General features: G+C 43.4%; 1 protein-coding gene across 1 annotated transcript in view; it reads left to right on the top strand.

Annotated features, from left to right (window-relative positions):
- cps1 (carbamoyl-phosphate synthase 1, mitochondrial) overlaps positions 1 to 26,895 on the top strand; it is a 98,945-nt gene that overhangs the window by 47,235 nt on the left and 24,815 nt on the right. Inside the window, exons 26-31 of the mRNA XM_014173741.3 lie at positions 1,451 to 1,645; positions 2,312 to 2,379; positions 5,073 to 5,148; positions 6,535 to 6,612; positions 24,440 to 24,547; positions 24,947 to 25,036. Of these exons, the coding sequence (XP_014029216.3) occupies positions 1,451 to 1,645; positions 2,312 to 2,379; positions 5,073 to 5,148; positions 6,535 to 6,612; positions 24,440 to 24,547; positions 24,947 to 25,036 (615 nt within the window). The remainder of the gene's footprint in view (positions 1 to 1,450; positions 1,646 to 2,311; positions 2,380 to 5,072; positions 5,149 to 6,534; positions 6,613 to 24,439; positions 24,548 to 24,946; positions 25,037 to 26,895) is intronic.

Genomic DNA, 26,895 nt, shown 5'->3' with positions numbered 1-26,895 from the left:
TACAGGACTTCGCTGCTATTGCTTGCCTTTTTCTGAAATATTTCTAACTGTTAACGATGATGATGTAGTGGTGGTGAGTCGACTCCAAAATAATTGATTCCTCGACTCCTTGCACGTCGACTCCTGGTGTCCACTCCCATTTCTGAGTGTCAAAATTTGATTCCACTAGGAAAACACAAACACTTGCATCTTTCACAGCGAGCTAGCGAGGGACGGAAAGAGAGGGGAACGGCACAGTATAGGAAGGTCGGCTACCAGGCTCATTCTGTTCAGAACATCCAAGGGTATGACGCCATGTCATCTTGTAACTGTACATCAAACATAGTGATCATAAACATTGACACTGTATATGACATGAGTTTTATGAGATGGAAATGTGAAGTGCACATTTGGAGTCATGGATGTATGTCTGTAGCGGTGGTGGTTTTAGTTTGTAGCCCAACTGGATTGAAGCCCAGAGGAGAACCCACTCAGAGCTTGCAGCCAAGTGTTAGCCTCCTGGCAGAGGCAGCCAGGTTTTTGGCTAAAATGTCCTGGTACTTGGTAAAAAAAAAGAAAAAAAGAAAGAAGTTAATGACGCCACTGAACTTAACAAGGGCCCCAAGACAGCTACGAGACACCCTATAGGGAGGTGGTCAGAGACCTCGCAGAGTGGTGCCAGGACAGAAATCTCTCCCTCAACGTGATCAAGACAAAGGAGATTGTGGACTGCAGGAAAAGGAGGGCCGAGCACACCCCCATTTTCATTGATGGGGCTGCAGTGGAGCAGGTTGAGAGCTACCAACAAACTAACATGGTCCAAGCACACCAAGACAGCCGTGAAGAGGGCACGACAAAACCTATTCCCCCTCGGAGACTGAAAAGATTTGGCATGGGTCCTCAGATCCTCAAAAGGTTCTACAGCTGCACCATCGAGAGCATCCTGACTGGTTGCATTACTGCTTTGTATGGCCTCTGACCACAAGGCACTACAGAGGGTAGTGTAAACGGCCCAGTACATCATAAACGGCCCAGCCCTATAGGCCCTGTTCAAAAGTAGTGTACTAAATACTGCACCAAATATGGAATAGGGTGCCATTTGGGATGTACCGTTGACTTTTCCCTCCAGAGGAATGTACTCCAGTTAAAGTGGATATGAGATCAGCCTGGTGATTTAACTGGTTGTTAATTCAGGGAGATAACATTACCACCATCCCTCCTGTCCTTTCCTCTCTTGGATGAAGGTTTATTGAAATGTATGAAACCTTTTATCAGACAAATAATTGTTACAAAACATCTCAACAAGCACCCAGTAGCCTATTCACAACCACCTTATTTCACCTTATTATAAAAGTAAAACACATTTTAGTCTGTGATTCCAGAAACAGGAGAAAAATGGCAGATTTCATTTATAGATATAAATAATGTTGTAACCTGACTAAAGTCCTACTTCTCTACCGTGAGTCTCCAGGGCTGTACAGGCAGCATCGTGTCTGTAGGGGGTCAGATCCCCAATAACCTGGCCATGCCTCTGCACCTGAACGGGGTGAAGATCCTAGGAACCAACCCCCAGCAGATCGACCGAGCCGAGGAGAGGTCAGTGTTCTCCACCATCCTGGATGAACTGGGGGTGGCCCAGGCCCCGTGGAAGGCCCTCAGCTCACTGGTGAGACATGCACACACACAACACAAACAAACTGTCCCCTTAGTGTCCGAAGTGTAGAGACGTGTAGACAGACCGACTTGCTGAAATGTGTCTGACTCTCCATTCCCTTAGTGTTGCACTGCTCATGTCTCTCCTGGACCTACAGGGAGAGGAGTGGAAAGGGGATAGGCTGTCTCGGCTTAGACAGGGCTATGTACTCTAGAAGGAAGAAAACAGGGTTAGCGAAGACATGCTGATATTAGAATGAAGGAAAGAGACAGAGTGAGAGGAAGAAAAACAGAGGACTAGACTTCCTCCTAGACACTTCCTACACATTCCATATTAGTTTTTTTTCTCTCACACCTTCTCTCTCCCTAATTATCTACTTACTTCTTTCTAGCGCTCACTTGTATTTTAAGTGGTGAGTCGTTTTTAGACTTAGAGCCGACAGAGCCCAGTATCCCTAGGAACCAATCTGTTCATCCCACCAGGGACTGTTGTATTATGATGGAGAAAACAAAGAGCAGCGAGAGAGAGATGGAGAGAGAGATTGTGACAGAAAGAGACTGAGTGAAATAAAGACAGAATGACAGAGGGTCAGGCAGACAGGCATTTGATGCTATAAGTATAAGTTGTAATTGGAACCAATGCTTTAACCCTCATCTCCTCTGATTCTGTTTGGTTCAGGAAGATGCCTTTACCTTTGCCAATAAAGTGGGCTACCCCTGTCTCCTGCGCCCCTCTTACGTACTCAGGTAAGCTACCCCTGTCTCTTGCGTCCCTCTTACGTACTCCGTTAAGCTACTCATGTCTCCTGAGTCCCTCTTACGTACTCCATTAAGCTACCCCTGTCTCCTGCGCCCCTCTTACGTACTCAGGTAAGCTACCCCTGTCTCTTGCGTCCCTCTTACGTACTCCGTTAAGCTACTCATGTCTCCTGAGTCCCTCTTACGTACTCCATTAAGCTACTCATGTCTCCTGAGCCCCTCTTACGTACTCCGTTAAGCTACTCATGTCTCCTGAGCCCCTCTTACGTACTCCATTAAGCTACTCATGTCTCCTGAGCCCCTCTTACGTACTCCGTTAAGCTACTCATGTCTCCTGAGCCCCTCTTACATACTCCATTAAGCTACTCATGTCTCCTGAGCCCCTCTTACGTACTCCGTTAAGCTACTCATGTCTCCTGAGCCCCTCTTACGTACTCCATTAAGCTACTCATGTCTCCTGAGCCCCTCTTACGTACTCCATTAAGCTACTCATGTCTCCTGAGCCCCTCTTACGTACTCCGTTAAGCTACACCTGTCTCCTGAGCCCCTCTTACGTACTCCATTAAGCTACTCATGTCTCCTGAGCCCCTCTTACGTACTCCGTTAAGCTACTCATGTCTCCTGAGCCCCTCTTACGTACTCCGTTAAGCTACACCTGTCTCCTGAGCCCCTCTTACGTACTCCATTAAGCTACTCATGTCTCCTGAGCCCCTCTTACGTACTCCGTTAAGCTACTCATGTCTCCTGAGCCCCTCTTACGTACTCCGTTAAGCTACACCTGTCTCCTGAGCCCCTCTTACGTACTCAGCTAACTGTTGGGGAGGGGACAGCACTCTCATAACCATAGGTTGGAGTCAACTTCATTTCAAATCAGTAATTGGAATTTCAGTTTACTTCCTGTATGAACTGAATTGAAATGGAATGGACTAATCTTTCCTTGTTTATGTTGGCCAGTCCTCTACAGTATATCCACAGTAATGTGATGTATTTTCTAATATGATAACTTGTTTGTACAGCCACACCATATGTCCAACTAGAAAACACATTTTTGAGTAATTGAATGCATCTCAGAAGAATAAATAAATACGACCGTCAGCGTGAAGAAACACAAAATGAAATATGGAAGGGAGGGTATAACAAACAGCGAGAGACTGATTAGCTAAAGCGGAGGCTCAATTTAGCCTTTAATATTTTGTCACGGCTACCACTGTGATGCTACTCAATTACCAGAATGAAAAGATGGCCTACATCCTGAGAAGAACACAACACAACTTATTACAGTGTGTGTGTTAATACGGGGCTGGTATTGGGGAGGTCTGGATTGCTAATTTGCACATAATCAAGCAACAGCGTGGTTTTGAAAGTGTATTGAAAGCATATTGTGTGGCTAATTTTGGTACTCGAGTCAACACAGCTCCCACACACACACACACACACACACACACACACACACACACACACACACACACACACACACACACACACAGCTCACATGCTCAGGAGAAGAGCAGCGTCAGACAGGTGGGTTAGGCTGTTAGGCTGTTAGGCTGCTGCTTCTTGTTTTAGTTTGCAAACAGTCATCCATGATGGAGTGATTAGGAATCTCAGGTCCCCAAGGGTTGTCTATGGTCTTGTAGGAACTGAAGGCACCACCCTGTTAACTGTATTACCTTATTGGTTTGTGTACATGGAGAATGAACCTCTTTCCTCAACTCCCTTTCTCCTCCCTTCCTCCTCTCTTGCCTGACTGCCTGGCTGTCCATCTGTCTGTCTTTCTCTATTATTATGTCATTGCGCATAGTGTGTTTGGGCCTACCTCTCATCATACCATTACTAATTATGATTAGCTTGGAAGATGATTGATCTCTAAATGCAGTTCAGCCACTCACACTAGATATCCATTGTTTGAGTATGTTGTAATTCAAAGAATGAAATCACTAAGCCAATGATTGTGATATGCCCATTTAGCCAATGATTTTGTCCAAAGCGATTACAGTCATGCGTGCATGCATTTTCATATGGGTGGTGGTCCCAGCGGTAATCAAACCAACAATCCTGGCTCTTCAACCAACTGAGCCACAGAGAAATATTTTCTCCTTGAACCCCGTATAATGTCCATGGCTTTTTAAAGACAGGTGTGGTGTCTGGCTGTTTGGCCATATGTGTGCCTTGCAGCAGTCAGGCCAAAGGAGGTAGGAGTTGTGACTGAGCCTGACCCTCCCCTGTCCCTCTAGTCTATGCCTGTGTGCCAAATAGCACCATATTCCATTTATAGTGCATTACTTTTGACTAGGGCCTATAGTGAAACCCATAGGGCTCTGTTTAAAAGTAGTGCACTATGTTGGGAATAGGGTGCCATTTGGGACAGAGACTATCCACTCTCCCTCTGGCTGCGTTCAGGAGCATGTGGATGCCCAACTAGCCGGCCAAAAGAAGAAGGGAGAAAAACATAAATACCCTGAATACATCTTTTTTAATGACTCAGCTCAGAAAGCAAACTCATTCTGTAGAGCCTGGAGTGTTAGCTGACCTAAATCTCTCTTTATTTTTCTCTACTTTTTTGTTTTGCTGTTTAAAACCTTTCTTCATCTTGATTATAATGATGCAACTGGGAGATATCAACATTTGAGCTAAAAAACCTTATTATTTTTCTAATTATTTTCCTCTCTCTTCCTCTTCAGTGGCTCAGCAATGAACGTGGCATACGGTGAAGAAGAGATGAGGGGCTTCCTGGATGAGGCGACTCAGGTGTCTCAGGTGATCCAGGGAACTTTATTATCTGTGTCCCGACTTGAACCCTATTCTCTGTAGGGTGCATTACTTGAAGTAATCAGTTGAAAACCTCTTCCTACTCAACATACACAATCGTTTCAACACATGCACACTCAGACTCACCCACCCTGTGAGTTACAAATACAATTTCTTCATTATGCACACGCACATATAACCCCCTCTCTTATAAAAAGGATTACATGGAGAAATGAAGTGTATTTGTTCTCCCTAGCCAACCACATATAAAACTCTCTCTTTGTGTCCCAAATGGCAACCTATACTTTTAAACAGAGCCCATTGGGCCTTGGTCAAAAGTAGTGCACTACATAGGGACTAGTTTGCAATTTGGGATGCAACCTTTGTCTAATGTCTACTCACCTACTGCACACACACACACACACACACACACACACACACACACCCACACAGTTCCTCTGAGTTCAATCAGCTCGTGCCCCTCACTGGCACCTTCTCAGTATGGATGAGTGTAGTATGTTGCCTGTGGGGCAGAGCTGATTTTGTTGTTTACCTGTCTCTCTGCCCACACATACAAACACACTCCCTCTGGGTGCTGGTGGTCCACCTGGCCCCTCAACATGCCCTTGCCTGGGGCTGACAGAGCAGCCGGCCTCCCTGTCATGCTGCTCACACTACACCAGTCCTGGTCATATGCACACACAAACACACACATACACCTCCCGTTGCTTACTGTCAGCTAAGCAGCACTTCTCTAGCTAGGAGGAGGAGAAACGGCCCTCTGGCCTGTGACCTGAATAGACATGGCCTGCCTGGCTTTTGACAGAACACAGCTTCACACGCCTGTCTCTTAGGGGCAGCACACACACACACATACCACTCACCACGCCAAGAGGAGCTCTACCACAGGAGGTTGGTGGCACCTTAATTGGGGAGGACAGGCTCGTGATAATGGCTGGAGTGGAATAGTATCAAATAGATCAAACATATGGTTTCCATGTGTTTGATGCCATTCCATTAACTCCGTTTCAGCCATTATTATGAGCCGTCCTGTCCTCAGCAGACTCTACTGAGCTCTGCTCATGGCTTTGTGACTCACTGTGCCCACCCGGCTAGCTGTACAAATCACATGTGTAACTGGTATGATAGTATGTATCAGGAATCTGGGGAGTTGAGCTGGGTTGCTGTAGAATCCCAATATAAACTGGATGCAGCCCCCTACTCCAACATAGTGCAGCAGAGCACACTTCAATTGTGCATCTAAAATGGAATCCTATTCCCTATACAGTGCACTACTTTTGATGAGAGCCCTATGGACCCAGATTGAAAGTAGAGCACTATATAGGGAATAGGTGCCATTTGAGAGTTAGATATCCAATGTTATTTTTCCTACAGGAGCATCCAGTGGTCATCACCAAGTTCATCCGTGGAGCCAGAGAGGTGGAGGTGGATGCAGTGGCCAAGATGGGAAAGGTAAGCCAGTTTGATATGCCTCTCACACACTCACACACCTCACATCATTATGCTATGTGCACTATATGCTACTTAGAAGACACTTGCTTTCAGTGCCTTGCAGTACAGTGAGTGCATGTGCATGTTTTCAGTATGTGTATGTGATTCCTGCTGGAATTGAACCCATTACCTTTTTGAACCCATATTATCAACTGTGCCATACAGGACCTAGATGTGTGATCTCTCTGCCTCACGTGATGGAGCAGGTGGAACACGTGGGGGGCTTTCATAGGAGCTCTCCTCATCCCCCTCTCTTCCCTCCTCTCCTCTCTTATTTCCTGAATGAAGGGCAAGGTGAATGATTTGCTTCAGCAAGCAAAACACTCACAGGCTATATTACTTAGCATCACATTTAGACTGTAATGAATTGAATCAGTTCTACATCAACATAGTATGTCCTAATCCTAGTACTAAAGCAGTTTTGTACTTTTACCTTCACATTTGTCTCATTATATCTTCTTACATTCATGACTCAATCTTTAGTATGTGGATGTGACCTCTGGGGGAATTTAACCCCACGACCTTGCATTTGCTAGCTCCACGTTCTTACCAACTGAGCCACACTGGAGCATTACTCCACTCTGCTTTAATGTAGCATTTTATTCCTCCATTATATTACCTCAGTCTGATAAGGCCAAGTTCCAAATGGTACCCTATTCCCTACATAGTGCACTACTAAGGCACTCATCAAAAGTAGGGCACTATTAGGAATTTAGGACACAACCTAAGTAGAGAATAGATCATTTCTCCCATCCTATCAGCAGGGAAACATATTACAGCTGCTTTGAAAGGAACAGAGAATTGGCAGATACATATCAGACAGACAGTGGAAATGGAATATATTAAATTGAAAGATGGGTGGGGGAAAACAAATTTCAAAAATCCTGGGGTGTTTTGTAGGTTGTGTAAAGAGTACTGAGTCAATTAACCCCTTTTTATTATCACATTTTGAGACCAGTTCTTAAAAGAAACTGCATAATAATGTTCTCCATTGACCTTTGATCCAATAAAGCCTTAGATTTGACCACTCTCTCACTCACATACTGTATGAGGGAAGATAGACCAACACGAACATTGACATGAACACCTGCTGGGTGCTGACGAACGGTGGTGATCAAACGTGTACAATGGCGCCGGAAGAAATGGCAGCCGTTTTACGGGCGCCTAACCGATTGTGCTATTATGTTTGTTTTTTCCACTGTTTTTGTAACTTATTTTGTACATAATGTTTCTGCAACCGTATCTTACGGCAAACAAGAGCTTCTGGATATCAGGACAGCGATCACTCACCTCGGAATAGACGAAGATGCACAGGATGTAACTTCAGACACCCGACATGGCCGAAATCCCAGTCATTGGCAAGAGAAAGAGACGCAGGTATAGAGGACACAGGGCGGGGTGCCTCGTAAGGATCCGCCGACGGCGAGTGGGAAATCTGCCCTTACCATCAATATTACTTGCCAACGTACAATCATTGGACAATAAATGAGACGAGGTACAATCACGAATATCCTACCAACGGGACATCAAAAACTATAATATCTTATGTTTCACCAAATCCTAGCTGAATGACGACATGGAAAGCATTCAGCTAGCGGGATATACGCTGCACCGACTAGACAGACCAACACACTCCGGTAAGACAGAGTGTACATTTGTAAACAACAGCTGGTGCACGAAATCTAAGGAAATCTCTAGATTTTGCTCGCCTGAAGTCGAGTATCTCATGATAAGCTGTAGACCACAGCCAAGAGAGTTTTTATCTATTATTTTCGTGGCTGTTTATTTACCACCACAGACGGACGCTGGTGCTAAGACCGCACTGAGTCAGCTGTATAAGGAAATAAGCAAACAGGAAACCACTCACCCAGAGGCGGCGCTCCTAGTGGCCAGGGACTTTAATGCCCTCCTTTACTCCCTGTTCACCCATGACTGCATGGCCAGGCACGACTCCAACACCATCATTAAGTTTGCAGATGACACAACAGTGGTAGGCCTGATCAATGACGAGACAGCCTATAGGGAGGAGGTCAGAGACCTGGCCGGGTGGTGCCAGAATAACAACCTATCCCTCAACGTAATCAAGACAAAGGAGATGATTGTGGACTACATGAAAAGGAGGACCGAGCACGCCCCCATTCTCATCGACAGGGCTGTAGTGGAGCAGGTTGAGAGCTTCAATTTCCTTGGTGTCCACATCACCAACAAACTATCATGGTCCAAACACACCAAGACAGTTGTGAAGAGGGCACAACAAAACCTATTCCCCCTCAGGAGACTGAAAAGATTTTGCATGGATCCTCAGATCCTCAAAAGGTTCTACAGCTGCAACATGGAGAGCATCCTGACTGGTTGCATCACTGCCTGGTACGGCAACTGCTCGGCCTCCGACCGCTAAGCAGTACAGAGGGTAATGCGTACGGCCCAGTACATCACTGGGGCTAAGCTGCCTGCCGTCCAGGACCTTTACACCAGACTGTGTCAGAGGAAGTCCTTAAAATTGTCAAAGACCCCAGCCGCCCCAGTCATAGACTGTTCTCTCTGCTACAACATGGAAAGTGGTACCGGATTGCCAAGTGTAGGACCAAAAGTATTCTCAACAGCTTTTACCCACAAGCCATAAGACTCCTGAACAACTAATCAAATGGCTACCCGGACTATTTGCATTGTGTCCCGCCACTTCCCACCCTCGCACACGACACCGTACACGCTGTCTGCCATCTGCCCGGTACAGTTTGAAACCTTGGCTTAATCCGTGAAGAGCCCATTTCTCCAGCGTGCCAGTGGCCAATGAATGTGAGCATTTGCCCTTTGATGCTGGTTACGACGCCAAACTGCAGTCAGGTCAAGACCCTGGTGAGGACGACGACCACGCAGATGAGCTTCCCTGAGACGGTTTCTGACAGTTTGTGCAGAAATGTTTGTGCAAAGCCACAGGTTTTATCAGCTGTCTGGGTGACTGGTCTCAGACGATCCCGCAGGTGTATAAGCCGGATGTGGAGGTCCTGGGCTGGTGTGGTTACACGTGGTTTGCGGTTGTGAGGCTGGTTCGACGAACTGCCAAATTCTCTAAAACGACGTTGGAAGTGGCTTATGGTAAAGAAATTAACATGACAGCTCTGGTGGACATTCCTCCAGTCAGCATGCCAATTGCATGCTTGCTCAACTTGAGACATCTGTGGCATTGGGTTGTGACAAAACTTTACATTTTAGAGTGGCCTTTTATTGTTTACAGCACAGTAATGATCATGCTGTTTAATCAGCTTCTTGATATGCCACACCTGTCGGGTGGATGGATTATCTTGGGAAAGGAGAAATGCTCACTGACAGGGGTGTAAATTAATTTGAGCACAACATTTCAGAGAAATACCCTTTTTTTTGCAAATGGAACATTTCTGCAATCTTTTATTTCAGCTCCTAAAACATGGAACCAACACTACATGTTGATTTTATATTTTTGTTCTGTAAAGAAAATAATTAAACTAAATAATGAGGATTTCTATCAGCCTAATCGAGGTGTAGAGTACATGTCACATTCCAATGTTCATTCCAGTGGCATAATGCCAGGAGCCGCTTGTGGATTTGACAGCTCTAAAGCAGTTCCACCTCCGACATTGCGAAAACAGCCACTTAAGAGGCCTTATTAGAAATGTCAAAGCTAGGGATTGGTTAAGAAGTTAACATGGTGCCATGGAGATGGGTATGAGTATATAAGCCTTAGTTCAACCTGAATAGCTCATCATTATTCCCTTAGTTTCATGTGTCTCCATTGGATCTGCCATTGTAATATTTTAATGTTGTAACATGATTAAGAAAAAAAGACACACATGGATGGATCCGATGCAATACATTTAATAAATATCGAAGTTTTGACCGCTAAGCTGCACTTATATATGATTGAGACCCTGTATGGACATGTTTAGATTTCTGATTATAGACTAAATCCTAACAACTATCAAGGAAAGAGTAGTCATATGTTCTATATACATGGTAATCTTCTTCTTCTCCTCTCCCTTTTTTCTCTTTTGTATATCTCCCTCTTTGTTTGTCTCTCTCTTTTAGACAAAAACTAGCATACAGATGAGTCCATCAAACAACATTACTTGCATAATTTCTGATCCCACTTTTTTTACTCTACCACCCCCGCCTCTGGTTGGAGGACCTGGTGTAAAACATAAACATTCAATATAGATTACGAGTCAAAAGTTTGGAAAAACCTGCTCATTCAAGGGTTTTTCTTTATTTTTACTATTCTCTACATTGTAGAATGATAGTGAAGACATCAAAACTATGAAATAACACATATGGAATCATGTAGTAACCAAAAAAGTGTATATTTGAGATTCTTCAAAGTAGCCACCCTTTGCCTTGATGACAGCTTTGCACACTCTTCACATTCTCTCAACCAGCTTCTTGAGGAATGCTTTTCCAACAGTCTTGATGGAGTTCCCACATACAGTTGAAGTCGGAAGTTTACATACACTTAGGTTGGAGTCATTAAAACTCATTTTTCAACCACTCCACAAATTTCTTGTTAACAAACTATAGTTTTTGCAAGTCGGTTAGGACATCTACTTTGTGCATGATACAAGTAATTTTTCCAACAATTGTTTACAGATTATTTCACTTATAATTCACTGTATCACAATTCCAGTGGGTCAAAAGTTTACATACACTAAGTTGACTGTGCCTTTAAACAGCTTGGAAAATTCCAGAAAATGTCATGGCTTTAGAAGCTTCTGATAAGCTAATTGACATAATTTGAGTCAATTGGATGTGTACCTGTGGATGTATTTCAAGGTCTACCTTCAAACTCAGTGCCTCTTTGCTTGACATCATGGGAAAATCTAAAGAAATCAGCCAAGACCTCAGAAAAATAAATTGTAGACCTCCACAAGTCTGGTTCATCATTGGGAGCAATATCCAAACGCCTGAAGGTACCACATTCATCTGTAAAAACAATAGTACGCAAGTATAAACACCATGGGACCACACAGCCGTCATACCGCTCAGGAAGGAGATGCGTTCTGTCTCCTAGAGATGAACGTACTTTGGTGCGAAAAGTGCAAATCAATCCCAGAACAACAGCAAAGGACCTTGTGAAGATGCTGGAGGAAACAGGTACAACATTTTCCATACGTACAAAAGATTTTGCGCACTGTCAGTGAGCATTTCTCTTTTTTGCTGGTTACAATAAAAGGCCGCTCTAAAATGTGCAGTTTTGTCACACACTACAATGCCACAGATGTCTCAAATTTTGAGGGAGCGTGCAATTGGCAGGTTGACTGCAGGAATGTCCACCAGAGCTGTTGCCAGAGAATTGAATGTTAATTTCTCTACCATAAGCCGTCTCCAACTTAGCTTTAGAGAATTTGTCAGTACGTCAAACCGACCTCACAACTGCAGACCACGTGTAACCACGCCAGCCCAGGACTTCCACATCCAGCTTCTTCACTTCTTCATCTGCGAGCTTGTCGTTCTCACCAGGGTTTTGACCTGACTACAGTTTGGCGTCGTAACCTACTGCAGTGGGCAAATGCTCACCTTCAATGGCCACTGGCAGGCAGGAGAATTGTTCTCTTCACAGATGAATCACAGTTTCAACTGTACTGAGCAGATGGCAGACAGCGTGTAAGGAGACGTTTGGGCAAGCGGTTTGCTGATGTCAACATTGTGAACAGAGTGCCCCATGGTGGGGTTATGGTATGTGTGGGTAGGCATAAGCTATGAACAACGAACCCAAATGGCATTTTATCGATGGCAATTTGAATGCACAGAGATACTGTGACGAGATCCTGAGGCCCACTTTCGTGCCATTCATCCGCCGGCATCATTCATGTTTCAGTACGGCCCCATGTCGCAAGGATCTGTACACAATTCCTGGAAGCTGAAAATGTCCCTGTTCTTCCATGGCCTGCATACTGTTTGGGATGCTTTGGTTCGACGTGTACGACAGCGTGTTCAAGTTCCCGCCTATATCCAGCAACTTTGCACAGCCATTGAAGAGGAGTGAGACAACATTCCACAGGCCACAATCAACAGCCTGATCAACTCTGTGAAGGAGATATGTTGCAACGCAGACCAGAACCACAAGCTCGGACAACCTCATAATAACCCCCCCACCCCCCTGCAACGCAGACCAGAACCACAAGCTCGGACAAGTTTTTGAGGCAACTCACTGCTCATACTTTTTCTTATAAGGTATCTGTGACCAACAGATGCATATCTGTATTACCAGTCATGTGAAATCCATAGACTAGGGCCTAATTAATTTATTTCAATTTACCGATTTCCTCATATGGGCTCCCGAGTGGCGCAGTGGTCTAAGACACATCTCAGTACCTGGTTCGAATCCAGGCTGCATTACATCTGTCCATGATTGGGAGTCCCATAGGGTGACACATAATTGGCCCAGCATCGTCCGGGTTTGTCTGGGGTAGGTCGTCATTGTAAATAAGATTTTTTTCTTAACTGACTAGTTAAATAAAGGTTAAATGAAAAAATATATACACTGCTCAAAAAAATAAAGGGAACACTTAAACAACACAATTTAACTCCAAGTCAATCACACTTCTGTGAAATCAAACTGTCCACTTAGGAAGCAACACTGATTGACAATAAATTTCACATGCTGTTGTGCAAATGGAATAGACAACAGGTGGAAATGATAGGCAATTAGCAAGACACCCCCAATAAAGGAGTGGTTCTGCAGGTGGGGAGCACAGACCACTTCTCAGTTCCTATGCTTCCTGGCTGATGTTTTGGTCACTTTTGAATGCTGGCGGTGCTGTCACTCTAGTGGTAACATGAGACAGAGTCTACAACCCACACAAGTGGCTCAGGTAGTGCAGCTCATCCAGGATGGCACATCAATGCGAGCTGTGGCAAGAAGGTTTGCTGTGTCTGTCAGCGTAGTGTCCAGAGCATGGAGGCGCTACCAGGAGACAGGCCAGTACATCAGGAGACGTGGAGGAGGCCGTAGGAGGGCAACAACACAGCAGCAGGACCGCTACCTCCGCCTTTGTGCAAGGAGGAACAGGAGAAGCACTGCCAGAGTCCTGCAAAATGACCTCCAGCAGGCCACAAATGTGCATGTGTCTGCTCAAACGGTCAGAAACAGACTCCATGAGGGTGGTATGAGGGCCCGACGTCCACAGGTGGGGGTTGTGCTTACAGCCCAACACCGTGCAGGACGTTTGGCATTTGCCAGAGAACACCAAGATTGGCAAATTTGCCACTGGCGCCCTGTGCTCTTCACAGATGAAAGCAGGTTCACACTGAGCACGTGACAGACGTGACAGAGTCTGGAGACGCCGTGGAGAACGTTCTGCTGCCTACAATATCCTCCAGCATGACCGGTTTGGCGGTGGGTCAGTCATGGTGTGGGGTGGCATTTCTTTGGGGGGCCGCACAGCCCTCCATGTGCTCGCCAGAGGTAGCCTGACTGCCATTAGGTCCCGAGATGAGATCCTCAGACCCCTTGTGAGACCATATGCTGGTGCGGTTGGCCCGCCCGTTCCCCAGACCTGAATCCAATTGAGCACATCTGGGACATCATGTCTCGCTCCATCCACCAACGCCACGTTGCACCACAGACTGTCCAGGAGTTGGCGGATGCTTTAGTCCAGGTCTGGGAGGAGATCCCTCAGGAGACCATCCGCCACCTCATCAGGAGCATGCCCAGGCATTGTAAGGAGGTCATACAGGCACGTGGAGGCCACACACACTACTGAGCCTCATTTTGACTTGTTTTAAGGACATTACATCAAAGTTGGATCAGCCTGTAGTGTGGTTTTCCACTTTAATTTTGAGTGTGACTCCAAATCCAGACCTCCATGGGTTGATAAAGTGGATTTCCATTGATTATTTTAGTGTGATTTTGTTGTCAGCACATTCAACTATGTAAAGAAAAAAGTATTTAATAAGATTATTTCTTTCATTCAGATCTAGGATGTGTTGTTTAAGTGATCCCTTTATTTTTTGAGCAGTATATATAAAAAAACAGATATGAACTGGAGCGGGTCGAGAGTTTCAAGTGTCCACATCACCAACGAACTATCATGGTCCAAACATACCAAGACAGTCGTGAAGAGTGCACGACAAAATCTTTTCCCCCTCTGGAGACTGAAAAGATTTGGCATGGGTCCCCAGATCCTCAAAAGGTTCCATAGCTGCACCATCAAGAGAATCCTGACCGGTTGCATCACCGCCTGTTATGGCAACTGCTCGGCATCTGAGTGTCAGGCGTTAAAGAGAGCAGCCATCCAAGACCTATATAATAGGCGGTGTCAGAGGATAGCCCATAAAATTGTCAGAGATTCCAGTCACCCAAGTTATAGCAAGCGCCAAGTCTAGGACCAAAAGGCTCCTCAACAGCTTCTACCCCCAAGCCATAAGACTGCTGAACAATTCATTAAATTGCTACCAGACAATTTACATTGACCCCACCCCTTTTGTACACTGCTGCTACTCGCTGTTTGTTTGTTATCTATGCATAGTCACTTCGCCCCCACCTACATGTACAGATTACCTCAACTAGCCTGTACCCCAGCACACTGACTCGGTACCAGTGTCGCCTGTATATAGTCTCGTTATTCTTATTGTGTTTACTTTTTATTATAACTTTTTTATTTTAGTCTACTTGGTAAATATTTTTCTTCTTCTTGAACTGCACTGTTGGTTAAGGGCTTGTAAGTAAGCATTTCACGTTAAAGTCTACACTTGTTGTATTCGGCGCATGTGACAAATGAACGTTTGATTTGACAATGCTGGGGGAAAAGGCCCAAAGAACTATACAAACAACACTGTTTCACGATGCGTCAGTGACATGGCTGGAGATGTTTTGAAACAATTACTGCTTCGCATACAATCCTGTGAATTCTATGCGTTACATCTGGATGAGTCAAAAGACGTGGCGGGCCTGGCACAGTTCCTGGTATATGTCTGTTACGTTTATGGGGGGTCAATTAAGGAAGACATCCTCTTTTGCAAACCACTGGAAACCAGGACAACAGGAGAGGATATTTTTAAAGTACTCGACAGCTTTGTGACATCAAATGGACTTTGGTGGTAAAGATATGTTGGTATCTGTACTGATGGCGCAAAAGCCTAGACAGGGAGACATTGTGGAGTGCAAGTATTTGCTCCCGACGCCACTTGGGTACACTGCAGCATTCACCGAGAGGCTCTTGCTGCCAAAAGATTGCCTGACAGCTTGAAAGACGTTTTGGACACCACAGTGAAAATGGTTAATTTTGTTAAAGCAATGCCCATGAACTCCCGTGTATTTTCTGCAGTATGCAATTTTATGGGCAGCGACCATGTAACACTTTTACAGCATACAGAAGTGCTCTGGTTAACAAGGGGCAAAGTATTGACAAGTTTTTTTTAATTGAGAGACGAGCTTAAAGTTTTCTTTACTGACCATCATTTTCACTCGTCTGACCGCTTCCATGATGACGAGTTTCTCACACAACTGGCCTATCTGGGTGATGTTTTTTCTCGCTTGAATGATCTGAATCTAGGATTACAGGGACTCTCCGCAACTATATTCAATGTGCGGGACAAAATTGAGGCTATGATTAAGAAGTTGGAGCTCTTCTCTGTCTCCATTAACAAGGACAACACTCAGGTCTTTCCATCATTGTATGATTTTTTTGTGTGCATATGAACTCAAGCTTACAGACAATGTCATGTGATATAGCGAAGCACCTGAGTGAGTTGGGTGCGCAATTACGCATGTACTTTCCGAAACGGATGACACAAACAACTGGATTCGTTATCCCTTTCATGCCCTGCCTCCAGTCCACTTACTGATATCTGAACAAAAGGGCCTCATCGAAATTGCAACGAGCGGTTCTGTGAAAATTTTATCAGAAGCCACTGCCAGATTTCTAGATTGGGCTGCGCTCAGAGTATCCTGCCTTGGCAAATCACACTGTTAAGACACTGATACCCTTTGCAACCACGTGCCTATGTGAGAGTGGATTCTCTAGCATGACAACTAAATACAGGCACAGACTGTGTGGAAAATGATTTAAGACTGAGACTCTCCAATACAACCCAACATTGCAGAGTTATGTGCATCCTTTCAAGCACACCCTTATCATTAACCTGTGGTGAGTTATTCACAATTTTCAATGAACAAATAAGGTTTTATATGTAAGATGGTTAAATAAAGAGCTAAATTATTGATTATTATTATTTGTGCCCTGGTCCCATAAGAGCTCTTTGTCACTTCCCACGAGCCGTGTTGTGTCAAACTCACACTCATTCTTATGTTTAATACATGTATCGTATAGTGTGTGTGTGTGTGTGTGTGTGTGTGTGTGTGTGTGTGTGTGTGTGTGTGTGTGTGTGTGTGTGTGTGTGTGTGTGTGTGTGTGTGTGTGTGTGTGTGTGTGTGTGTGTGTGTGTGTGTGTGTGTGTGTGGCAGGCTTACAATGATGGCAAAAAAACAACATTTGAGAGTGCGCTGACCCTGGTGCTGGAGGGGGTACGCAGCTGGAGGTTGAATGTTTGAAGGGGTACGGGACTATAAAAAGTTTGGGAACCACTGTTTAGCGAGAGACCCAATATGTAATATAGTACACTTACCATAGTTAGGTTTTGAGAAATTTTGAAATTAGAGAATTTTTGTACATTATCCAGGTCCTCAATAAGGCCCTTCAAGGTTGAAGGACTCAAGAGAACTTGAATCATTTAGTCCCTTAAAATTATCATCAGACTTTTATTGCTAAAACTTCAAAGGCCATAATAAATAGGTATGGTGATAAAGGGCAACCTTGTTTTACACCTCTTGACAGCTCAAAACTTTCAGAGAAGTATCCGTTGTTGATTATTTTACATATAGGGTTGTTGTTCATTATTTTTACCCATCTTATGTGAGATTTTCCAAAGTAAAAAAAAATCCAGGCACTCATAAACAGATTCTAGGCATACTGTACCAAAGGATTTCTCAAAATCTGCTATAAAGATCATATCTGGTTTCCTTGTATTCTGTATTTCAGTCTGTCTTCTCTTTATCCTCCCACATTACTGATCCATCCATTGACTGAATGCCAAATAGGTCTCATTAGTGTGTGTGTGTGTGTGTGTGTGTGTGTGTGTGTGTGTGTGTGTGGTGTGTGTGTGTGTGTGTGTGTGTGTGTGTGTGTGTGCTCTTCATATGCCTTCCCCCGTATTAACTACAGGCTTTATCAAGAGTGTGTGTTCCTCCAGGATTGTGTGTGTTCTCCTGTGTGCCGCTGTGTGTGTGTGTTCATCAATTAGTGTGTTGCTAATGAGTGCTGCAGTTATCGGGGGTTTAATGTGTACTAACGACAACGCAGTTCATTGAAACTCTACTCCCTTTTGATTGGTGGGAAGGGGAAAAGGAAGGGGTGGGAGAGTTAAGTGTAGTGTACCAAATGGCTCCCGATATAGTCCACTACCTTTGACCAGAGCCCTTTCAGCAATTCATCCATTTAAGGTTTTATATTAACGTATTACCTGCTATCAATTATATAGTTTATCTATTGATGAGTTCCTTTGTACACTTTTGTGTGAAAGGGCTGCTTATCGTGATGACTTTAAATAATAATGTTACTTTTGCATATATAGTGTATTAGTGGATTCCGCTATTACTGAAGAGCTCAGTAACTTTCAATATGACACCGTCATAGGATGCCACCTTTCCAACAAGTCAGTTTGTCAAATTTCTGCCCTGCTAGAGTTGCCCCGGTCAACTGTAAGTAATGTTATTGTGAAGTAGAACCGTCTAGGACGAACAACGGTAGGGCACACAAGCTCACAGAACGGGACCACCGAGTGCTGAAGCGCGTAAAAATTGTCTTGTCCTCGGTTGCAACACTCACTACCTAGTTCCAAACTGCCTCTGGAATAGGGCTGTTGCGGTGACCGTATTACTGCCACCAGCGGTCACGAGTCATGAACGCAGTCAAATTCCACATTACCGTTTTGTCACGGTAATTAGGCTTCTCCAAGCTCTCTTGCTGCTGATGGTCATTAGTAGACTACCAAACTTGCTAACTGCCTGGTACTCAGCACTCTATTGTCCCTCTAATCACTCTGACATCAATGCAAATGTATTCGAAAAACTAATCAAGCACTTCATGAGAGCCCATGAGCTCATGTTGCACAACATTTCTATAGGCTATGCAATTGCGGGAGAAAACACAGTGATGGCTGCTAATAAAAATATGAGGATCCCATCAGCTTTCTATAGGCTAGGCTTACTATACTTTTTTTCTCTACTTTCTTAATATTAAGCACATTGTTTATCTTTACAACAGGAGTATAGCCTACCTGGCTGGCATGAAAATAAACCACGGGGGAAAGCGTCCTCCATTCCTATGTATTTTTTCCGGCTGCCCCTGTTTCGATACAGGTGCATGATAATAGTCCATTCTAAATCAAAACAAATGTCACACATATATATTATTTAGTATATGTTAAGATATGATTAAATCAAGAATAGTCTGATGGGTGACAATATTAGCCTATCACTTGATGATATATTATCACTTGTGAATGATGCCCAGCATAAGAAACAATGCCTTTTTTTAAATCATAGTCGCTACTTTTTCTAATCATTTTTTATTTTATTTATTTCGCCTTTATTTAACCAGGTAGGCTAGTTGAGAACAAGTTCTCATTTGCAACTGCGACCTGGCCAAGATAAAGCAAAGCGGTTCGACACATACAACAACACAGTTACACATGGAATAAATAAACAAACATACAGTAGGAAAATCTATATACAGCATGTGCAAATGAGGTAGGATAAGAGAGGTAAGGCAACAAATAGGCCATGGTAGCAAAGTAATTACAATATAGCAATTAAACACTGGAATGGTAGGATGTGCAGAGGATGAATGTGCGAGTTGAGATACTGGGGTGCAAAGGAGCAAGACAAATAAATACAGTATGGGGATGAGGTAGATTGGATGGGCTATTTACAGATGAGCTATGTACAGGTGCAGTGATCTGTGAGCTGCTCTGACAGCTGGTGCTTAAAGCTAGTGAGGGAGGTAAGAGTCTCCAGTTTAAGAGATTTTTGCAGTTCGTTCCAGTCATTGACCGCAGAGAACTGGAAGGAGAGGTGGCCAAAGGAAGAATTGGCTCTGGGGGTGACCAGTGAGATATACTTGCTGGAGCGCGTGCTACGGGTGGGTGCTGCTATGGTGACCAGTGAGCTGAGATAAGGTGGGGCTTTACCTAGCAGAGACTTGTAGATGACCTGGAGCCAGTAGGTTTGGCGACGAGTATGAAGCGAGGGCCAGCCAACGAGAGCATACAGGTCGCAGTGGTGGGTAGTATATGGGGCTTTGGTGACAAAACGGATGGCATTGTGATAGACTGCATCTAATTTGTTGAGTAGAGTGTTGGATGCTATTTTGTAAATGACATCGCCGAAGTCGAGGATCGGTAGGATGGTCAGTTTTACGAGGGTATGTTTGGCAGCATGAGTGAAGGATGCTTTGTTGCGAAATAGCCTCCGATTTAAGATTTAATTTTGGATTGGAGTTTAATGTGAGTCTGGAAGGAGAGTTTACAGTCTAACCAGACACCTAGGTATTTGTAGTTGTCCACATATTCTAAGTCAGAACCGTCCAGAGTAGTGATGCTGGACGGGCGGGCAGGTGCGGGCAGCGATCGGTTGAAGAGCATACATTTAGTTTTACTTGCATTTTAAGAGCAGTTGGAGGCCACGGAAGGAGAGTTGTATGGCATTGAAGCTCATCTGGAGGTTTGTTAATACAGTCTCCAACGAAGGGCCAGAGGTATACAGATTGGTGTCGACTGCGTAGAGGTGGATCAAAGAATCACCAGCAGTGAGAGCGACATCATTGATGTATACAGAGAAGAGTCGGCCCGAGAATTGAACCCTGTGGCACCCCCATAGAGACTGCCAGAGGTTCGGACAACAGGCCCTCCGATTTGACATACTGAACTCTATCGGAGAAGTAGTTGGTGAACCAAGCGAGGCAATCGTTTGAGAAACCAAGGCTGTTGAGTCTGCCAATAAAAATGTTGTGATTGACAGTCGAAAGCCTTAGCTTGTCGAAAGCCTTGTTGGCAATCACAGAGGACAGACGTTTCTTGTAGTTGGCCACCAGGTTTGCACACATCTCAGGAGGGATTTTGTCCCACTCCTCTTTGCAGATCTTCTCCAAGTCATTAAGGTTTCGAGGCTGACGTTTGGCAACTCGAACCTTCAGCTCCCTCCACAGATTTTCTATGGGATTAAGGTCTGGAGACTGGCTAGGCCACTCCAGGTTCTTAATGTGCTTCTTCTTGAGCCACTCCTTTGTTGCCTTGGCCGTGTGTTTTGGGTCATTGTCATGCTGGAATACCCATCCACGACCCATTTTCAATTCCCTGGCTGAGGGAAGGAGGTTCTCACCCAGGATTTGACGGTACATGGCCCCATCCATCGTCCCTTTGATGCGGTGAAGTTGTCCTGTCCCCTTAGCAGAAAAACACCCCCAAAGCATAATGTTTCCACTTCCATGTTTGACGGTGGGGATGGTGTTCTTGGGGTCATAGGCAGCATTCCTCCTCCTCCAAACATGCCGAGTTGAGTTGATGCCAAAGAGCTCCATTTTGGTCTCATCTGACCACAACACTTTCACCCAGTTGTCCTCTGAATCATTCAGATGTTCATTGGCAAACTTCAGACGGGCATGTATATGTGCTTTCTTGAGCAGGGGGACCTTGCGGGCGCTGCAGGATTTCAGTCCTTCACGGCATAGTGTTTTACCAATTATTTTCTTGGTCACTATGGTCCCAGCTTCCTTGAGATCATTGACAAGATCCTCCCATGTAGTTCTGGGCTGATTCCTCACCGTTCTCATGATCATTGCAACTCCACGAGGTGAGATCTTGCATGGAGCCCCAGGCCGAGGGAGATTGACAGTTCTTTTGTGTTTCTTCCATTTCCGAATAATCGAACCAACTGTTGTCACCTTCTCACCAAGCTGCTTGGCGATGGTCTTGTAGCCCATTCCAGCCTTGTGTAGGTCTACAATCTTGTCCCTGTCATCCTTGGAGAGCTCTTTGGTCTTGGCCATGGTGGAGAGTTTGGAATCTGATTAATTGATTGCTTCTGTGGACAGGTGTCTTTTATACAGGTAACAAGCTGAAATTAGGTGTGCTCCTAATCTCAGCTCATTACCTGTATAAAAGACACCTGGGAGCCAGAAATCTTTCTGATTGAGAGGGGGTCAAATACTTATTTCCCTGATTTAAAATGCAAATCATTTTATAACATTTTTGACATGCGTTTTTCTGGATTTCTTTGTTGTTATTCTGTCTCTCACTGTTCAAATAAATCTACCATTAAAATTATAGACTGATAATTTCTTTGTCTTTGGGCAAACGTACAAAATCAGCAGGGGATCAAATACTTTTTTCCCTCACTGTAAGCAGTCTGAGTTTCAAGTTTGGGAAAGATAATTTTCTCCATAAAAATTTAACATTTGCGCTTATAGTCTACTACCATGTGCACATTGCTGCGCTTATTATGTGAAGAAATAGCCTACTAGTTTAACAACATTTTAACATAAATGCTCTGATCTGTTGCGTTAGCCACATTGCATAATTTTTTTTTTCATGCTAGTGGTTGTAATAATTTGGGATCTATCGCATCCCACTACTATCCCAGACTATGTTTGGTATATTTATTTATCACACAGAATAGAATAGGTTGATTTTTATACTATGGGAGGATAATAGATTGACATAGACTAGTGCTTTTGCTGTTCGTTAGGCCTATTCATTTTGTTAGCTGACGAAAAGTAAATGTCGTCAGTTCTTCCAATATCTTCAATATGCTCCTTGGAATTGGATAAGGACATGCGCAGTTGTGTCCCCGATGTGTATGTTTTCACTTGTAGCCTGTGAGAAAGACCCAATCACGTGACGGAGAGCCATGTGAATGAGAGGCGATTCGGGTTGCGCAGCACACTCAGGGAGAAGGGCACAACGCAGCACTCCGGGCCGCAAAAGGCATGGATTTTGTTTTAGGGTGCATTATGGCCACAAAGGGTATGCCGCCGTGAAATTCGAGGCATTATCAAGTGCTTGTCAAATTGTGAATGAGAGACTATTGTTGTGTGTACAGCCTGCGTAAAAAAGAAAGCAGAGCTCTTGCCTGTCATGTGACTTTTTACAAATCATCATTAGTCTCATCATGCAGCCTTACCATGTATTGAAAATCAAAACATATAGCCCAACGTTTGTAGAACAGGTAAAGTTTACATTAATAACTCTAAATTAAGCATAAAGGAGTACCTATTTCTTTGTTAACCGCTCAAAACAGAATAGCCACGTGTGCGCACTCCCTCAAATCGTTTGGGGAAAATATCCTTTCTATTTTATTCCTTTATTTTATTCAGCTTTGTTCAATTGTATTCTTCATAATATAAAATAATGCCACGGAATTCTAAGCAAATCTTTTCTGCTAAATGAACTAGTGTCGCCCACAGCCATTTGGCATAGCTACATCAGGACCTAACATAAGGACAGCTCGTGTATGCTATTCTTTTCTTCTGAAATAAACTACATTTTCTTCATATCATGCTTTTTTAGACCTGTCTAAAATAAATAATGGATTTATTGTGAAGGTGTAGGCTATATTACATGGATTTATTAGACTTTTTAAAATGGCTTGTGTGGAAGCCAGGAGATGCTAAATATGTTTGTTAATTAACAGTCAATTACCGTGAGACCGACAGTTATGTGCTTGACAATCACCAGCTGACGGAATTTTGTGACCGCCACAGCCCTATTCTGGAAGCAAAGTCAGCACAATAACTGTTCGTTGAGAGCTTCCTGAAAAAGCAGACTGCGAGCCAGGCCTAATCGCCCAACATCCCCAATGCTCTTGTGGCTGAAACAACACAGAATAAAACAATTAATAAGTCTCATTATGGTAGTGACTGCCCATTACTGCTTATCACTTGTTAACCATCATTTATTTACATTACGTTAATAAAATGTTTAAGCATACTTTTATATATGCCATTTAGCAGTCACTTTTATCCAAAGCGACTTAGTCATGCCTGCATACATTTATACATTAGTTATACATGTCTGACTTCATGTATTTTCAGGTAAAGATACCTCCCTCTCGGTTGTCAATAGTTACCACAGCCACATAGTCATAAAGCCTGCATATTTCTACAATTTATCTCCTTAAAGTGTGATTTTTAAACCTAACCCTGCTTACCTTATGCCTAACCCCAACTTTAAATTAACAACAAAAAGCAATTTTTACGATATGGACAATTTTAACTTTGTGGTTGTGGTAACTAGTGGAAACCCTCCCTCTCTGTGACTGCCCCACACAGACCAGACAAGTAAGCGTGCAATGGATTGCAGTTAATTACCACATTTTTTGTGCTAAACTATGTAGATATTGGCCTGTTGGAACCTACAACTCCCTACTACATTGCACAGTTCGGGCTTGATCTGAGTTCTGTCTAGAGAAACTGTGCATTGATCTCACAGAAACCCCCCCTGAACAAATTATAATTCAAATAATGGAACCAACGTTGATCAATTAGTTGTTTAAAAAACAGAAAATAATCATTTATGTTAATTGATCAGCACTAGTTATAACCTCTTCTCAGGTGCTGTGCCATGCTATAACATGTTAACCTCTTCTCATGTGCTGTGCCATGCTATAACATGTTAACCTCTTCTCAGGTGCTGTGCCATGCTATAACATGTTAACCTCTTCTCAGGTGCTGTGCCATGCTATAACATGTTAACCTCTTCTCAGGTGCTGTGCCATGCTATAACGGAGCATGTGGAGGATGCTGGGGTCCACTCTGGAGATGCCACCCTCATGCTACCTACCCAGAGCATCAGCCAGGGGGCCCTAGAGAAGGTGTGTGTGTGTGTGTGTGTGTGTGTGTGTGTGTGTGTGTGTGTGTGTGTGTGTGTGTGTGTGTGTGTGTGTGTGTGTGTGTGTGTGTGTCATGCTGTTTTTTTTACCCACCTACTAGGGGCTGACTCACTCAAAACATGTCTCACATCCATCGTGAAAGTGTGCATCGTTATGAAAAGTTTCCACATTTTATTTGTTAGACAGTTAGTCTGTTGGCCTGCCTATATTTAGGATCACTGACTCCTGACAGGGAATTCATTATTAGGCTGTGGTTTATATTTATTTTTCACTACTGTAATCTATTGCCCAGGCTGTGAATATGTAAATAATTTATACTGAGTTATAGGTTCGTCTTTGATGGAAGCTTCATATTTAGTATTTGTCCTCCATTACTCTCAGGTGAAGACTGCCACACGGAAAATTGCTAAGGCGTTTGAGATCTCTGGTCCGTTCAATACTCAGTTCCTAGTGAAAGGCAACGATGTCATGGTAAGTGTGTGTGTGTGTGTGTGAGACGCATGACGGAATACGTTAGAGAAAGCTACAAATGATCACTTGACGTTTTCACAGTCGTAAAAAAAAATAAGCAATTTGGTCATGAATTGAAATACAGAATCTCGGTGTGGTGTGGTCACAGTGAATTCCAAAGATGAAAAGATGGATACAGTGCCTTCAGAAAGTATTCATACCCCATGACTTAATCCACATTTTGTTGTTAACAGCCTGAATTCTCAGCCATCTACACACAATACCCAATAATGACAAAGTTAAAACATGTTTTTAGAAATGTTTGATAATTTATTGAAAATTAAATACAGAATCATGTCATTTACGTAAGTATTCACACCCCTCAGTCAATACATGTTAGAATCACCTTTGGCAGCTATCTTTCTGGGTAAGTCTGTTAAGAGCTTTGCACACCTGGATTGTACAATATTTGCAAATTTTTCTTTTAAAATTTCTTCAAGCTCTGTCAAGTTGATTGTTGATCATTGCTAGACAGCCATTTTCAAGTCTTGCCATAGATTTTCAAACCGATTTAAGTCAAAACTGTAACTAGGCCACTCAGGAACATTCAATGTCAAGCAATTCCAGTGTATATTTGGCCTTGTGTTTTAGGTTATTGTCCTGCTGAAAGGTGAATTTGTCTCCCAGTGTCTGTTGGAAAGCAGACTGAACCAGGTTTTCCTCTAGAATGTTGCCTGTACTTAGCTCTATTCTGTTTCTTTTTATCCTTAAACTCCCTAGTCCTTGCCGATGACAAGCATACCCATAACATGATGCAGCACCACCATGCTTGAAAATATGGTGGTACTCAAATATGTGTTGTTTGATTTGGACCAAACATAAGGCTTTGTATTCAGGACATAAAATGCATTTCTTTGACAGATTTTTTGCCTTATTGCAAACAGGATGCATGTTTTGGAATATTTGTATTCTGTACAGGCATCCTTCTTTTCACTCTGTCATTTAGGTTAGTACTGTGGAGTAACTACAACGTGGTTGATCCATCCTCAGTTTTCTCCTCTCACAGCCATTGAACTCTGTAACTGTTTTAAAGTCACCTTAAGCCTCATGGTTAAATCCCTGAGCGGTTTCCTTCCTCTCTGGCAACTGAGTTGGGAAGTACGCCTGTATCTTTGTAGTGCCTGGGTGTATTGATGCACAATCCAAAGGGTAATTTGTAACTTCACCATGATCAAACCAAATTCAATGTCTGCATTGGAAAACCTCCCTGGTTTTTGTGGTTGAATCTCTGTTTGAAATTCACTGCTCGAATGAGGGACCTTACAGATAATTGTATTGTTGGGTAAAGAGATGAGGTAGTCATTCAAAAATCATGTTCAACACTATTATTGCCATGCAATTTATTATGTGACTTGTTAATCACATTTTTACTCTGAACTTATTTAGGCTTTCCGTAAGAAAGAGGTTGAATACTTAAGACTCAATACATTTCAGCTTATTTCATTGGTACAAATGTCAAAAAGTTTGGTGGTTGGCGTGGCAGAGGTCATGGCAATGAGCGAAGTCTAAATTTTAGAGGTTTCATCTTGCTAATGTAGATTTTTTTGTTGTTGCATTTTTAAGCCAATTTCCTGCAATTTACACATTTCACCATGGAGCTGAGAAACAATGTTGTAATTTTGAAGCACATTTCCTGTTAGTTGCCATGGAGCTGAGAGAACTTTGAAGTTTTAAGCTAGTTTCCTGCAATTCTGTGTGTTTTGACATAGCTAATGTTGTGTTATTTTGCTCAAATATAATAACAAAATTAAAACTATTGTTCAACATAAAATAATAGTAATTTAGCAGACACCCTTACCCAGAGCAACTTACAGGAGCAA

The sequence above is a fragment of the Salmo salar genome, chromosome 25 (genome assembly GCF_965601325.2).
Source record: "Salmo salar chromosome 25, fSalSal1, whole genome shotgun sequence".
In the NCBI taxonomy this organism is placed as follows: domain Eukaryota; kingdom Metazoa; phylum Chordata; class Actinopteri; order Salmoniformes; family Salmonidae; genus Salmo; species Salmo salar.
Note: the sequence above shows the minus strand (reverse complement) of the source record. Positions and strands in the feature narration are given on the sequence as shown.